This window comes from Calypte anna, chromosome 1, assembly GCF_003957555.1.
Source record: "Calypte anna isolate BGI_N300 chromosome 1, bCalAnn1_v1.p, whole genome shotgun sequence".
NCBI lineage: Eukaryota > Metazoa > Chordata > Aves > Apodiformes > Trochilidae > Calypte > Calypte anna.
This window is the reverse complement of record NC_044244.1, coordinates 180,411,257-180,429,343: the sequence shown is the minus strand read 5'-3', so window position 1 is coordinate 180,429,343 and position 18,087 is coordinate 180,411,257. Positions and strand designations below refer to the sequence as shown.

The 18,087-nt window shown below is 36.0% G+C and overlaps 1 protein-coding gene across 1 annotated transcript in view; it reads right to left on the bottom strand.

Moving 5' to 3' along the window:
• Positions 1-18,087, bottom strand: part of XPO4 (exportin 4) — a 69,820-nt gene that overhangs the window by 14,428 nt on the left and 37,305 nt on the right. The window contains exons 7-13 of the mRNA XM_030462920.1: positions 12,000-12,112; positions 9,485-9,642; positions 9,034-9,208; positions 4,320-4,496; positions 2,055-2,197; positions 1,806-1,951; positions 502-679 (exon numbers count right to left, since the gene is read on the bottom strand). Of these exons, the coding sequence (XP_030318780.1) occupies positions 502-679; positions 1,806-1,951; positions 2,055-2,197; positions 4,320-4,496; positions 9,034-9,208; positions 9,485-9,642; positions 12,000-12,112 (1,090 nt within the window). The remainder of the gene's footprint in view (positions 1-501; positions 680-1,805; positions 1,952-2,054; positions 2,198-4,319; positions 4,497-9,033; positions 9,209-9,484; positions 9,643-11,999; positions 12,113-18,087) is intronic.

The window sequence follows — 18,087 nt, the reverse complement described above, 5'->3', positions numbered from 1 at the left end:
ACCAGTGTTTTAGTAATTTAAGTGATTTTAAGGACTTCCTGTAAAAATGAGACTAAAGATGGTTTTTCAGCAGAGATATAAAAACATTTCTATTTATTTCCAAGACAGTCTAGTTGTTTCAGCCTTCCCATCTTGACTCAATTTTATCTGTTCTGATGCATTACTCTCATTTTTCCTTCTTCCCCAGGATCACCCTGACTTGAAATTTACCCCTATTTACCCTGCCTTTTCTTAAAAAAAAAACCCACACTTCATCTTTGCTGTCTTTCCTTAATCTCTTCTACAGCATTGTCTTAATATGTCTACTGTCTTAGTATGAAACCATTCTTACACATTATTTACCCTTACTTTAATACTAGTTAAAAGAGATGTTTCTTTTCCAATGTCCAGTGTTTACATATTGCTTTATACTTTTCAAATTCACAGAAGTCCACTCACATTCTTGCTTTTTTCTTCTGAAAAAGCATTTAACATATTTAATAGCACGAGATACATCCTTACCTAATTACGGAATCGGTTCTGTTATACCCTGGGATGGAAGAGGCTTTTTCTCCTGGAGATCCCAGAATCTGAAGTGTTGTATTGATGTCAACCTCAGTTGAATGTTTAATGGAATATTCCATTACTTCTGGAGGTATTAACGGAGTCTCTCCCTGAGTATCATTAGCCAAGAGGTAGCCTTTCATTAAAAAAGAAAGAATGATCACAACTTTCTACCCTAGGGGTTAACTCATGGCTTTCTGACTAGCGAATCTACTGGCTTAACTGCAGACACCCCACCAGAATCAAATGTTTGTACAGACCCTAACACTATTTAAAGACATAAATTAACTTCATAATCCTTAAAGCCATTCAGTAGAGAAGAATCTAAAGCGACAAGAAACCAACACTAGAAAAAGAAACCCCAAAATAAAAAAAAAAAAAGATACAAGCTTTGTTTAATGTAAAAGTACCACAGTAAACTGAACTATTGAGGGGAAAAAACACAACCCAAACCAACTTTTTTTTTGTGACCTTTTTTCTATTTCTATTATGTGATTTTAAAAGCCTTAATTTTACTGTTAACTCCACTGAATCCATTTCATTTGGTAATTCCATTCTGCTAACATTTCAAATCTGTCAGAAGCTTTCAGACACCAAGTGCATGTGCTATAATAAAGTATTCTTTGCATAGCAGCTACAAATCAGGTGAAGCATGGGTTTTTATACAACGCTCTGGTGCCCAGATAATTACTGTTACTTGTAGCTTTTGTCAGTTTTCAATGTCTGTGAGCTACAAATTTGATCTCACAGTGATAGAAAAATATTATAAACACTTTCATGTCAACCTCTGAGAGCAACTAAAACAGCAGATGTTCAAAAAGGTCCCACAACATAGTTCATAAAGTATATATTTCTCCTAACAAAGCAGAGGCACTTAGGTATGTTTTACAAATATATGTAAGATAGTTCCATCTAAAAAGCAAATATCATGAACAGACTAATTTCTTGAAAAGGTTGACTCATAACACATCTATAAAAATCTACAACAAAATTGGTTACAGGAATATCCAAAGGATATTACCTTATGTAAAGATTTCACTGATCTTTTAAAGGTAACATTCATTTTACTCAAGAGAGATTAAAGTGAAACAAAGACTTTGTAATTAGTGTATGTACAATAAAAGCATTGAAAAGGATAAAATTCACAGTGAATTCAGAGTGGTTGATATACAAATGTTTGGGTTTTTCAAATTTTTTTTTCCTGAGGTTTTCAGCTACAGTAAGAATACCACAATAAGCACTACTTAAAGCTGTTCACTTACCTGTGACTAAAATAAGCCAATGAATATCCTCATACAGATCATCAAGCACTTTATTGTCAATTGAGCCTGATGCTGGTGAGGCAAGTAACTGCTGCTGATGTCTTTGCAACTGACCATGGAGCCTTGTCACTCGGTCTTCTAATAAACTGTGAACAAATTACAGTAAAATATTCACTGTTTTAAAGCTTTCTCGAGAAAGACTTTTCATATGTGATGGCTTCAGCAATTAACTGGGGGTTTTTTTTGTACCTTGTAAGAAGAGGTATACAGTGCTCTGCAGCAATTCTCCCCAGCATGCCCACACTGGCCAACTGGTCACAAAATTGGTCTCTGTCGTCTTCCTGCAGTTCACTTATTTCTTCTTCTTCCCGAGAGGCCACACCATTGGCAGTCTTTATTTATTTCAACAAAATTAGAAGCAACCAGTTACTGTTAATACTTGTTAAATTTTATTATGACCACAATGTTTTCATGATTTTGGCTTTTTCTTTCAAGGTGTTTTGCATGGATGAACAAGATTCGTATTATATTGGATACAGAAGAGTTAAACACAGGAGTAAACACGGCTTCCTCTTATTTTAAAATCAGCATTTCACAAACCCATTATGCTACCCTCAATTAATGGTATATTTGCTACTGTTCCCAGTAGTGTTCTCCAGTCGCTGTTTGCAAAAAGAGCCAAGAGTAAGAGTAATGAAATTTGATACTTGTTATTAATAGAATAAGCAAAGTGGGACAACAGCAAAACAGCTCCTTTACTCTACAGGGTATATAAATCAGCTCTGTTGAGCATCCACTGCTAGAAGTATAAGGTCGCAAATGACTCTGGCCCACACAGTCTGCAAACACAGTAGGAAGAAGATTGCTGAAGTACATTTGCTTTTTAGTCACATATTAAGCAGACCAAAAACTGGTTTAACTGCTGCAACTTCTGTGGTTTCCCATATTCATTAGTCAAAGATACCGTTTTCAGCTGTCTGAGATACTGCAAAAATCACATAACAGGTACCATTTGTCTTGATTAAATTAAAATAATTTTCATTAACTTTTTCCATAAACCATTGTTTGAGGGTAAAGAGCTTTAGTAACTAAAAGCTGTAACGTCAAGAAAACAGAAGACTAACAATCATCATCATCCAAATTTTACTTCTTGCCGATGCAGAAGTTGCACTGTTTGATTACTCAGGGTTTATCTTGGCTGCATTATAAAACTACTTAGACAAGAATCAGACCTTATTCCTTGAAGAGATGGACCATGGTTTGTAAAGGCTTAGTATTGATGTTAAAAATGTTTTTAAAAATTCTCTTCAAGAATCAAATAAAAATAAAATTCAAGTGGCAGAGAAAGCTCTCAGTCTACTTTGTTTCTATAAAGGCTCTGGAAAACTGAACCCACAGAGAACTCTTTATCCAAAGTGCTTTTAACCCATCTTTTCTTTATGTAACCCAGCAAATAATTCTCTTTTAGCAACTTCAAAGTTGCAGCTGTTTACTGAAGGGTGAGCCTCTGCTCTCAAAGTAGAGACTGAAAGTTCCTGTTACTGCTTTGATATTGAACTAGAAGCATTCTAAAATGCCAGCTGTGGGTTTTAAAGGGTTACCCACGGGATAAATTACTTATCTCACAGAATGACATGAATTAACCTGTGTACAGAAGTTATGTCAAGATCGCCTGATATGAATTCAAAGTTCTCTTGTGAAATATTTCTCTGTTTTGACACTGTTGTTACCATCTGTTACATACTGAGATAGCAGAATTCTGTTTTATATGGTGCTTTTCAGAATGAGGTTATCTCAGAGATCTTTGCACAGCATCAAATTAAAGAGTGATACTGAATTAAATCTATGTAATAATTAATTCATCCTATGTCTACATCCAATTTGATGAGAATCTACTTCAGTAAGATCCCGACTTTTGGCAAAGAGACCAATCTGCTTTAATTCTCAGTGGTTCAAGAGATCATGAAGTACTTTCAGTTTTTTTCTAGAACAGTCATGCCAAAAATTCAACTATGAATTTGTATTATCCAAAAGAGCCACATAATATTGCAAGTTTCTTCTAGTCTGAGCACACTCATTCTACTACCAGATATTTATGCATGTCAACTATACTGTCAAAGTATATTTTGAAGATAATGTATGGGAGGGAGCAACCATACAGAAGGCTTCCAATTTCATTGAGTATTTTAACTAGAACCCTAGTTCATCCAGAGAAGGATGGCCAAAAGTTTAGTTATTGAATCTGTGGGAAGAACAGCAAGATGCACACAGATTTGAATAACAGTTTCTATTTTTGAAAGCAATTTCCAGCTTTGCATTCCTTTATTTCCTCTTCAGAATGAGAGAAACAGACTGGAAAATGATCAGTAAGCAAGAAATTCAGCAAATTTTTCATTTTCAAGGTCACAAATTGTAATTCAATACTAGCTTTCTTGAGGTCCATAATACTGTACATACCAATAGACATGGGCTAGTTATTACATATCACAAAAAAATACTAGAATGAGGGCTTACCAAATTCCTTGTCCCATCAGGAGCAGCTAGATGGCACTGAATGTAGGAATTAAAGACCTGAACAGCATGCTGGGTAAAGAAGCCTTTATGGAAATGTTTATCATCTTGTACCAAAGTAAGCCAAGATTCCAGCAACTTGTCATATGCTTCCATATATACCATGTCATCTTTGTCAAGCTGTAAAAGATAAAAAAAGAAAATTAAAATAACATTCCTAAACTAAGCCAGAAGAACATACATGTATTCATTATTATTTAACTGATGTTCTTGTATAGTTGAAATAATTGCAAATATCAGTCTTCTAAGGACAGCCAAGAAAATATCAAAATGAACTGAAGCAATGCATCCAAAAAGTCAGTGCAGTTCTCATGCTTACTAGGCTTTAAAAAACTGTCAAACCATTTAGCTATTTCTCTCCACCTGATGTTCAAAACCAAAAGTCTTTAATTAAGCCTTTAATGCCTAATTACATAAACACAGGGGCTATTGAGCTGTTATCCCAACAATGCCAATCATCTCAGCTCTTATTAATAACAACTAAGAATTGAGCCAATTGTTTTCCAATTAAATAGGCAAATATAGAACATCTATTTGTGAAATAGAGAGAAAAGGTGACAACTCCCTGCTTCAGAGGAAAGCACTGTTAAGATTACATGTGCTTAAGAAGGCTTAATGCAGGTAGCCATGACAATACACAACTTCTTATTCTATGAACAAACAAGCAAAAAACCAGAATTCCACCAAATTCCACCTGCACTTCCAATTGCTTAGTGCATTTTAACTGGCGTTTCATGTTTTTAGTTATGTGTTTCTACATATACATAAGCTGTAAAAGGAAATTACATACCTGAAAAACAATGTCCTGGGCTACAAGTAAATTAAACACAAACTGCAAAAAGACTGTTACTTTTAAGAAATATTTTAATGTACTTGTCAATATTTTGATGTGATGCAAAAATTGAACTATAATGCAACTATATCCAACTTCAAATAACTGACTATATGGGTAAGCATGCTGCTAAAGCAGGATGCTTCTTTGCTCTAAAAATTCTTTTCAAATTTTAAAAACCAGGATTGCTCACAAAAGTTACTTTGAGAAAGTTAGTAGAGCTTAATAAATTAATTCCTTCATAAAATTAAGAGATATTAAGCTTATTCATGCTCCAGACAGAAGAATTCCTGACTTTCAGTGAATTCAGGATCATGACTGGATGAGCAGACAAGAAAAACAAAACACTGGCAGGATGACTGATTAAGAGGGAAAATTGGTATCACATTCTAAGCACTTCAAGATAGCTTCACAGAACCATCTTTTAACTGCAAAGTGGTCATATTTACAGAAATTAAAATGAGATGTGCAATTATGAAAACAAAGGCTGCTGACAAGGAGAGAGGCAAAAATGTATTAAAATATATCATAAGCCACAAATTTAGAATGGACATGACAAGGTGTCTTTTTAAAACTTGTCTAAAGGACACATGAATAAACATTCAGTCCTGAAATATTCTGATGTGTGTATGCAATAGCTTTTAATACTTTAATACTTTTAATACTTTAAAAGAATCCAGAGCACAGACTAATGAACACTAATAAACTATTTCTATGAACAAGAACTCAAACCTATCCTATTCATTTATGTCAGAAGGTAATACAGAAGTTAAGATTATGGAAAATCAAAAAAAAGGTTTTTAACACTTGTGGTACTCTAACAAAGAATCTAGGATTAGTAATTGCCTCCATAAAGTAGGTGCCCAAACAGTAGAGAGAATTTATCCATATTGAATGAATCTGGTCACAAAGGAACCTTACTCAAAATTGCCAATCCCTATTTCAGATTAGCTACAGATGGGCTATGAAAGATGTCATGAAGGTAAACTAAGTGACATGCTGTAGCCATGGAAGCTGAATCATTCCAATGCATCCAACAGAAACCCCATCTCAGAACACAGACCTTCGGGAGAGGCAAGATACAACCAGTTAAGTCAAAGCAAAAGTGCTTCATTTCTCTAGTACAGCTAACAAAAAGAAAATTGATACTTCTTTCTTCACAGTCTGCTGAGCTTTAGACAGAACACTGCTAAAATTTGTTAAGCAGCAACAAGCTGGAAAGAATTGGATGCACAACAGAGAGGACAAAATCCAAAACAATCACTCCCATCACATGACATTTAAAAAAATATGAAACAGAAACATTCAGATTAGTTTTTGAGAAAACGAAGCCTTTAATATGATTTCTATTTGACTTTTTAATCAACATTCTGTTCATAATCAGATTTCCACTTCTGCATAAGTACTAAGTATTGAGCAAGCCAAAGGCTAAGTGTGGACAAGCATCTTGTCTCAGACCTAGTGCTACTAAAGGATGAGATTACTTACACCAATTTGCACTATAAAGTAGTGACCAGCATTGCTGAATCTTACTGCCCTCCACCAGTGTAGTTGCTCAGGAAAATGTTTCAATCCCCCTCAGTTAATCTTCCCAACTTCAACAGGCAGGTTCATGTAAAACAGCACTTGAACATGATGTTTGCATTGTGGATTTTCCCCCTTTGGCTGAATATCAGTACTAGCTGATTATGCATAGCAGGTTTTCAGCTAAGTAGATCCCTTGTGCCTCCTGGGGTTTCTGCAATGTTCTGAAACATTTTGCTGGCACATGAACTCACAGAAATATGAGGAAAACAGCTTTTCCAACCAGCAAAGCTTAAGGAGTATGCCTGCCTGCATTCTGCTGCACATCAGATTCCTGAAAAGTTCCAGAAATATTATGTGAGGATTCTACTGAGCTAAATGCATATGGTATTTTATCTATCAGAAGCTCTCAATCACAGACAGCACTAGAGCTTGCAGGAGGTGTCACTACATACAGTCTGAGCAAGAAGCTCAGAGAACACATTGACCATGGCTGCGACATTCCTAAGCTAAAAGATTGTTTTCAGGGATACAAAGTACTTATTTATCTACAGGCACAACACACAGTACCATTAAACCATGTGGATTAAGTCAGCAATAATTTATAAGCCTCGGTAGCATGCCTTATTGCTGACAATACCTTATTGTATACCTTATTGTAAGGTATAAGAACTAATTTTTGAAGGCTGATCATCACAGGATTCTGTATCATCCTGAAAATCAAAGTATCAGCATGAAGTTGAGATTCTAATAAGAGCTATGACAGAATGGAAGGGGTGAAAGTGTACTGTTTCTCTTCACATGGAATGATTTAAATGTTTAAGGACCGTGAGAAAATTCTCTCTTAAAACTGAGTATCTATCTTCTCTCTTTTTCTCTCAGATCTGAGAACCTGTAAATTTAGTACTGAGAAGACTTCAGAAGCAGCTATGGGATCATGTAAGTGTAGGCAGCCACAGTTTGCTAGGCATAATTTGCAAGTAATTTCCAAAACAAACTTTATACCAGCTCGTGGTATAAGTTACTGTACACTTCTGATGGGAGATGAGGTGTTTTGAATGGCCTTATCGTGAGCACAGTTTTCATTAAACATGCTTGCATATTCTACCTCTCAAATGACAAAGCCTAACTGAGCAATTAAAATCCCTTTAGTCCTTTAATTTAAATAACAGGTGCCTTTGGTTTTGCTGTATCTTTTCTATAAAAGCTTCTGGAGCATTCCTAAATGCATTTGTGAGAACCAGAAGGTATGCTTACTTTTTTACTAGAAAATCTCAAAAGCAGGGCAAGTTTTTGACCAATAAAATTTAGAAAGTTGCTGTATTTTAGATTCTAAATTTAACCACCAATTTTTGAAGACATGCAATGCAGGATGTAATTTTAACCTTGCAGCAAAGACATGATATAATGCTCTGCAATGAATGCTAATTAATATGCCTGTGATCTCTGGTAAAGAAGAAATTATATCCATCAACTTTAAAATGAAATACTTCTATAATTACTTTCAATCTCAGCTGAATAAACCCAGTCAATATAGAAAACCTGGTAGAAATTAACACTTTTTAATAATAATGGGGAAATATTGGCTAATGTCTCAATAGTCTCATTTTAAATCCAGAGCTACAGCACATAAAAAGCCCAAATGTAAGATTATGTGCCTTAAGTCTTATGGTCTTTTTTCCTTAAATTAGGTCTCCTTAGAAGATTTTATTTTTAATGCAATTTGTAGAAATAGAAGACTTGACTATCCCAACTGCTCCTTAATGTTACAATCAAAGTTTGAAACAGCAAAAAACTTCTGCCTTCCTATGCCAGCTTTGTACAGAGTTACCATTTGGATTGTCTCAGCAATGAAGGGATGATCTGATCCGCTTGCAAGTACAGGGTTAACAACAGATCCTAACAGTTATATTCAATCAAAGAAGTTCCTGACTCAGAACTCTTCACAGCAGTTAAGTTTCAGTTTGTCCATATGTTCACATAGTCATTTCAAGCTTTCAGGACTGTAGCTCTATCATTATCTACAACAGTTTTCAGATACATTGTACAAGAGCAAGCCAGCAAATAAATTTTAATGTTTTTAAAATAATCTATTATTTTGAAAATAAAAATGAGACAAGTGCTTTAAATAAAAAAAATCTGAAATATTAAATCCTCTTGAATGTGATTTCAGAAATACCTAGAACAAACCCACTAAATTCACTACCATTATTAATATGACAGCCAAATTCTCATGTCATGTAAGCTTATCACAAATAAAGAGAAATAAAAAATACTACCTATTTAAGTCTGGATACTTACCACTTCTTCCAAAGCAGCACTTCTTCCAAAAGAACAAGTGAGGTGTGCGAGGCAGTTAACAAATGAAGAGAAAAGTTCACTTGGAATGGCAGTTAAAATATTGCGAGGAAACACAGTTATCAGGTTGCTGATAATACTGGAAATTCCCACGGCTTCAGAGTCTTCAATTTCAATTCTGTAAACATAAACAGCTAAGTTTTTTGCCAATGAGCAAAATGCTAAAAAGTGAATTGATTAAAAAAAAACATACATATTTTCAATCAATAAATCTATTACATATTATTTAAGCACCACCTACATTAAACAGCCTTTAGTTATTATCAGTAATCCAAGAGTAAGCATAAATTATACTCAGAATAAGCAAGCCACGCTGGTTCTCCACACAGATATGCTGCACTCCAAACTAAAGATTAAAAGATGCCATCTAAATTTAGAGAAGAAGCATACATACCCATTGATAGTATTCAGTAATCCCTCAATGAAGTGTGCCAGGTAATCAACTTGTGAACCTTCATCAGGAAAGACCGGCCCGTGCAAAGATGCCAGCTGTGCCAGGCACTGTAATGAATCTTGGGCCATATCTGTATCTTCTCTGATTTTTTGATGTACCTTTCAGGAAGTGAGATAGTTAATAATACACGGAAAATCGTGTGTTCTTACAACAGTCACATGGCTCTCAATCCAAAAAAGCACACACACCAGAAAAAGCTTACTATGACTTCCATTCAGTCTGAAACACAAGGGTGAACCGCAGTATTTGTGAAGACCGTGACTCAGCTCACAAAATTGCAAGCCCTGAGCTAACTCACTGAAACTACCATTTCCTTAAGTCTTACCTACATGTTGAAAATTGAACTGTCTGCTGAACATTATGTCTTAGAGAGAAACAGATGCCAGGCAGTCAGACATACTGCTCCTTCTAAAAACAGCAATAATGACAGTCATCCCTATTATGCTAACTATGCCTAGGCTACAGAGTCTTGCTAAAGTTAGTCAACAAGTTCAATCAAGATTATATAGATGCTTCTTTAGCAGAGGTAAACACTGAAGACATATACAAAAAATGAACACATCACTTCCTTGGCAACACCCTCACATTATACAAGGCCAACAGTAAATTTCCCACACATTTCTGCCAACCGTTGTGTCATTACTTATGCTGGTGAGACTTTCTAGATTCAAATCTTAATATTTCAGCAATCATGTTCTCACATACTTACTTAACTGTGAAGTATGGATTTAAAGAATTTTCTTAGGCTCACATCTCCAATTTTTTTCACATAAGATTTACTGAATAAATAAATAAATAGAGGGTAGCTTTTTCAGCCAGAAGCAAATCTAGTTAAATTATTCAAGCAGTATTATACACAGAAGTACAGTAAGAGCACGGTGGTATCATAGCTGCAACTTCACCCTAGTCATAACTAGCTGGATTAGCTGCACAGTTAATGTCTTAAAGATCAAACTAGCAGGAGAAACAAACCCTGCAACAGAAATACTCCTCCTAAGATACGTCCCACATTAGGCTGAGATTAGAACTGAAGAGTCTGATTTTAATGTGGCAGTCCTGCAAAGTTATTAAAATTTCTCAGATAAGATAAATGAATATAAAAATACTACCATTCACTTTCATTACTTCAAATAGCAAACTAATACTATAGCTTCAACCACTGCAAATCAGGAATCTAAAACCAAAACTAACAGTGAAGTGCCCTGGCTAGCATTCCTTCAACAATAATCAAATACACGAGAGTTTTGGTTACAATTAAGTAGAATGCAAATTTATTAAAAGAGTCCTTCATGTTATTCAAAGCATTATTCTTATCATGAATAAGTAATCGTAAGCCAGCTCTGGTAACATCAGCCTTAAGCAAGGAAGGGTTAATATGTAAGCCAAAAAAGTTATTTGCATGTGGAGGTTCACAGCTGACAGTAGCAACTGTCTGGATAGTCTAGACAGCTGTTCAGATTGGGAGTAGCTGCTAAGAGTCTGCCAGTGATTTTTTCACCTTTTCAAAACTGCTGGAACAATAAACTTGCAGTTAAGAAAGTTTTTTTAATACCTTATAAAAAATTCCTACCAAGTAAGGACATGTATCCAAACATGTATCAGACAACTCTCAAATCGCACTGGAGAATTACATTTACTTTGCCTAATAACAGCTTTGTCCAAATTCTGAGCACACTATTTCTCTGCTTTGGGAAAAATGCTGAATTCTCAGGTCCCAAGAGAAGTAACATAAGATAAAATAGCATAGCAAATGAATTTATAAGCTGATGTACATTGTTGCTGCAGTAATTCCTAGCTGGCAACTATAAACTTGTCCCAACAGTTGTAGAAAGAAAAAAATTCTAGCTTTATCCAGTTTTCATATGTTTGGTTTATTAAATTACAGAAACTGAGTATAACATTCCCTCTCCCAAATCCACCTCTTCCCCATCCCTCCTAACCTAATCTATTTTAACTTGTTTTAATTTTGTGCTGAGGAAACACATGCAGAATTCTGTATGCTGAAACTGGCTAGAAAACTGCACCTACAGTACTTATTTTCAGCTGTTCCATTGAGCAAATGCTTTTAAATCAGCAAACACATACTGTTCATCTCATCTTTTCCTGAGAGCTGTTACACCTTATCTGAAACATATACTCTACTACTGTAGAGTACATCATGCTTGGCTTTGTTTGACAAGTAAATGTCCAGAAGTATTAAATGCATAAAAGTTTACTTAACTACACACCCTTTCCTTTTGTTAATGGTAATAAATTTAAAGCAATTTGTAGGGTAAATACTTATTCTGTAACCAAAGAAAAATACAGTACTTCTGTTTACTTTGCTAACAAAGCTGAAGTTAACAAAGTCAGTCCTACCTGGTGCAAAAGGAAGATTCCAGCAATAAAGTTTTAGAACAGGAAGAAGCTGCTTTCCCTGTGGTTTGGACTATGAAAGTTGAAGAAAGAAACTTACTGTAAAGAAAAGCTCCATAACTCTGCTGTCCAGGAGGGTCTCACGCCAGGATTCTGTTGGCTTTAGCATCACATTTTGTGAGGATTCAAACATAGCTATATAATGTCTGCCCAGTTATCTGGTGTCAAGGTCAACAATAACATTCCTACTTGGCTTTAAAAAAATCCTAGATACAACAGGATCCATTCAGAAAGAATGTAATGGAAACAAACTTTAAGCCTCTTCACATACACAGCATAATTCATGCATGAGGCCAAGGAATAAAAGGTATTAAGTATTGAAAAAAAGAATGCTCCAGGAATGTTAGATAACAGTTTGATCATAATTATGAGACATACCATAGTGATACAATCACTTTGATAACCAGGGTGTCCAATGTGACACAGCGAGAAGGGAAAAAAGGAACCGCAATTAACAGGTGTTAAAATTCATGCAAAATGGGAAATCATTTTCTAAAAAATTTTCCTGGCAGCTTTTAAAAAAGCCATATGATAGCTAAAGATAGCTCATTGAAATCTAATATCCTATTTTTCTAAATAGCCAAATATGTGCGACAGAATGCAGAGATATTAGCCTTGCACTAATCTACCGTTTTTAATCACTATGAAGAACAAAAGCCTAAGGCACCACAAGGCTTTGTCACATTAAGCACATGTTCATTTAAGACACATGTGAAAAATGTGCACAGTGTGAAGCCATGATTTTGCTGCACTCAGTTTCTACCATGTGTTTTGGAATAACTTAGTTTACAAAATTCTTCAAATGTTCTAGTACAGAAAAAACAAGAGACCTGAGCAAAAGCATTTCAACAAGAAGGTTACATTCTTTGTCAGTCTGACTCCATAGAAAAGTGCTTACTACAGATTTTTGAATGTGCTTCCCTCTGTAACAACCACCAGTCCAAGCAGTAGTAAAATTGCTTTAACTCAGCAACTTACACTTCCATTTGTCTCTTTAGATCTTTCAGTATCTTTTAAGATCCCTCTCTAACCCAGCCATCTGAAAAAAAGTAACAGCACGCTCAGCTAGACATAGTTTACTTATTCATAATGATGTATATTACCAGATATTATAAAAACATGTAGCAGAAAGTATTTATATGTCTAGAAGAAAAAAAATTTCAGAATGGTATTATTCAGGAAAGCAAACCCCTTAAATTTGGCTGAGGTATGCTTGAGAGAACAACATATAAAGTAAACATGAAGCATTGTGGTACAAGGCAGGATGCACAATTTTAGCTTACTTACAGTTGTCTTCTGATTTCTGTCAAAAGCAAGAATTCCTAAAAACACTGTGTAGAACCACATTCCTAAAAAGCAACTTTTTCCATGGCACAGCATCAAGTGGATCTTAACCAGGGGTATCTGTCCAGAACTGTTGACAGCGCCACGTAGCATGTAAGAACAACCAAGGACTTTCACAAAATACAAAACAAAACCAGCTGCAGCATTTTCAGAATTATCAATGGGTATTGAATCTACATTATTTCAGGCAGGGGAAAACAAACACATGATTGCCTATTTTACTTCCATCTGAAATATATGGATGTCATTTAAATTATCAAAAATGCCTCAGTTCTTCCAGATGGAAAAAGCAAAGGCAGAGGTGTGAAATTACCACATGCAAGCATCCTTTATCAGGAGTAATATTAAAAACTAAGACTAATTTTATCAGATCTGTCACATCAAGCTATCTTTTTTTCATTTGAAATGTTTTAGAAAAAAGTACTTTATAATTTTTTCTTGACAGGAGTGGCCTCTGCTGCAACAATCCAGTTGTCCTGGAAATGCATCAGTATCAGAAGATGATCACAGACAGACACATTATCAGTCTCTGAAAATCAATTTGCTTTTCTTTAGCTTGAGTCTACAGAGGGGGGACCAGCAACATAACACTTTTCACATGGAATGAAAGAAGGGCCAGTTTGCTGTCACTATTTTAACAAGCCTTAGTATTTAGCAGCTCTATCCTGTTATTTTTAGTACTGTTTCTCATGCTAATGCACTGATGACACATCTGACAATAGCAGATTTGTGGGTAAAATATCTGTTCACCAACAATACCAATTATGCCTGCACCTATCATGGAGATCTTGGACCCATTTCCCATCATGTACTAGATACAGGGATCCATCAGCACAAGTTGGCATCTGGAGATCCTTGCTGCTGTGAAATACCTCAACTTCTTCTGTAATACAGTTCAGTCTTACTAGCAGCAGCTCAGTTATGCCAGATCTGGGAAAAAAAAGCACTAAATTACCTAGCACATGGGTATAAGCAGGAGAAAGCCAGTCTTCACCATCAGAAATTGACATCTCAATACTTAGAGAAAACAAAAAGTATAGAACTAGCACAACACATTTTGAAGCAATCAAACTATAATATAGATTTATGATAAGCATAACCCCACGCTGAACAGCTTAGGGTTTTGTTTCTTTGTTTTTAAGAAAAAAACAACTGTAAATCACTCATATGTCCCACTCATATCTCAAGATAAAATTTAACTTTTACATGTACAGCTTTCCTCCCACTCTTGCCCTCTGCCCCAGGAAGTGACAGATGAGCATCAAAATGTTTCATATGCTAAAGCAGCCATGAGGGATTTTAATGTCTCAAATTCAAGACTTCCCACAAATTTCCAGTGTGGGAGAATGGATCCCATGATCTTTTTCCAAAGAGAGGCAGGGCTTGCTTGTGGAACTCAACAAAGCAGTAAACTGGGAACTCAAAAATCCAAGATTTCTGCTGCCAGACCCCCACTCACAAATTTGTCCACAGGAGTGGAGAACAAGTCAGAAAGAGAGGGGAAAATTCTGAAGGGCTAAGGCACAAATATTTATTTTTAAAGGTATTTTAATCACTTCAGCTTTGTTGTTTGAAACATTTCTGGAGAGCTCTGTGTCAGTCTTGCATTTTACAAATAAAAACCTGCATTTAAAAGGTAACTGTATGGAAATCTGCCACTCAGTGTTATGATGTTAAAATAACTGCTTATATTTGTATTTTTAAACTTCCTCTGGCTTGCTAGCTAATCAGCCCAGGACATGAGATGAGCCTAGGAGAAACTGTCTAAAACTGAGGCAGAGGCTTGCTGCCCCCTAGGGAGAAATCCTTCACAATCCTTTACAGAGCTTTCAGTCTCAAGCAAACACGTCCAGTGTTCAGGAGAAGGAAGTTATGCTTTAAAATATTTAATTATTAGACACCAGTATTCTTAACTGCCATGAGAATTTAACAACTACTTTGTGTTGGAGACACTGGACTCAGATTTCAGCAACAGGCATAGGAAGTGTAGGAAGACCCAAGCTAATTTTAAAGCCATCCAGTTCCGGAGCTGCTAGCAGTGTAGCCATGCCAGGACCAAGTCTCATGTTGACCACCCATGTGGATTCTGCAGCTCCTGCTACATTTTGCTGCTGTGGATATGCAGCTAATAGAGTGCAAGCTTATCATTGAAGCCAAACTTACACTTAAAGAACCTGTGCAGAAGTGACAGCCACACAGATGCTGGAGTCACAACTTTCCACTGTATTGTGTCTGTGTCTAGGAAGCTGATGACAAAGCACTGCAAAGCTGGAAACTTAAAACCAGTGGGGCCAGAGAACAGAAGAGGAAAAAACCTATATATTTTATTGGTTCCCCTTCATAAGAAGGGTCATTACTGGTCTCTTTTCTTCTTCTGATACTAGTGATTTTTAAGATGCTTTTAAACTTCAAACTCATTTCAGAATTCATTCTGAAACCCAAATGATGGAACACTAACTTTTAAAAAGCTCAATATCAATACAAACATGGTCAGTGCAGCTATGCCCAAATGCAGGGGATAAAACAATCTCCTTGGTTTTGCTTAACTTTACCTTAAAAAGGCACTAGAAAGAAAACATAGTACCCCAGAAATAATTTCTAAACATCATGTATTTCAAAGTCAGATAAAAGTAAAATGTAACTCTGTCTTGAACTTTCATAAATGCAGCTATTTTAGTTACATTTTTTCTTTATATCCCAAATAATAGCCAGGATATTACTCCAACCCCTATTTTTTGGATAAGGACAGACTGCTATGGTAAATAGAGGACAATCCCAGGCTGCTAAAACCCACAAAGCCTAAGGAAAGCAGCCCTGCTGCTGAAGGAAATATGGGTTGTCACTCCTTGGTACTGGTTCAGTCATTTCTGTAGCTCTGCAATGAATCAAACTGAGGACCTCAATCTGCTATAAAGCATCTTTCAGCCAGCTGGTTCCCTGCTCAGTATCATGCTCATGGGAGATGCTACAGCAGAATGATTTTTCAACAGCAATGCCAACTTGAATCATTCCTCAAAACAAACCCCAAGGCTTCTGGAGCATTCTCTATGCTTTTCATGCACTCCCACTATGCACAACACATGCTGCCAATCTGGGCTGGTTTGAGTTCAGATTTTGAAAATCTGCAGAACTATATGGTTCAGAGGATCTCCCAGAAAAATGTCTCATTCTGGCATGAGGTTTAAAAGACATTTTCAAAACAGAGATATGAAGAGCTCTGTTCCTTTCACTGAGTGTCTGAGGAACACACACACTTAAAAGAGAAGTTCAGATCAGACAAAAGCTTCAGGGAGTTCATACAGTCACTGTAACACCATTAGTTTCAATGAACAGCAACAATGCATATGAGAGGAATGCATCCCACTAGGTTTATGTAACTTGCATTTTAAAACCAATCCCTCTTGTACATTCACTTGAAAATTTGCAAGGTTGCCTCCAAGCAAGTAGAGGAACCAAATCTAAAACAAGAACTAAAGCTCATACGTATGTTAATGAATTAGAGATAAACAATTCTATGACAGCTCCTAATGCGTGTAAGTAAGGACATGGATCAAAAGTCCATTAGAAGGTGGCTGCCAAAACCAGACAAATCCCAAAGTCAAGAAAAAGCAAGAAACAAGTCTGGAGATAACAGACAGATTGTAATTACCTCCTGACTCCACAGGACATATTTTATGTCCATGTCAAGGTCTACCATATTAAAGTCTAGCAACTTTCAGCTCCATAACTGGAGACTTTGGACACTCAGCATATTAGGAATGATCCTACAAGGAATTCTTGTAAAAGAGAGGGCGTTGTACCTCTTATTACTGATCACCTGCACCTCCTTAAATAAGAACATTAATTTAAGAAAAGATGGCAGTTAAAAGTAGTTCTATCCAAGTAAACTGTTTTTAACAATGTTGCAACACCACTGAAAGAAGACACTCTATAAAAGCCAAGACACCACAACAGACTGCCACACATTCTTAGCACAAAATAGGATTCCTATGTTATTGTAATTTCCAACAGCACTGCCAAAAACCTCTGAAGCATCTGCAAACACCAGGTGAACTAATACCTTGAAGTAGCACATAAAAATAACAATAGATTATTGCCCATGTGTTAGAAAATGAAACAGAAGAAACTGCACATGACTGAAAGGAGGTCTCCTAACTCATCTTGCCCTGCCCTTTCTACCACAGGCACTGCACCCTAAGACACTAAAATATTATTCCAACTTAAAAGCAAGTAGGTCTCAGCCTGTTTTCTTTTGTTGTTCCAACGAGATGGTTATTTCAGAATCCATCTTTCATGCCAGCTCTTACCAGCAATCACCAATACAAACCTACTACAACTCTTCTGTTACAATTGGTGACAACAGTGCACAATTAACAGTGCAACACATACTATGTTACCCCCTAACAGCACAAGTTACATGTAAGTCCCTCAACCTAGTGATAAAAATAATGTGCCTCTTGGCTATGGTCACTGTATAGTTAATGCACATTTATGTTCCTTCCCTTATCTGGAGACACAAGAATCTTGCCTAAGGTTATATAAAAATACAGCAGATTACTGCTATGCTGTACAGAATACTGAGAATCAATATTATCTTCTCAGAGGAAATACCAACTAAAGGGAAAAAGATGTAACTGTGGATACAATGCATTATTTTACTCCATGCTTCAAGTATTAAATTTATGCTCATTGCTTCAGCTCTTGAACTGTCAAGGTTTGGAAAGAGGATACCAAATGATACCAACTGATCAATCAACACAGCAATTCTTATGTAACTTACCAAC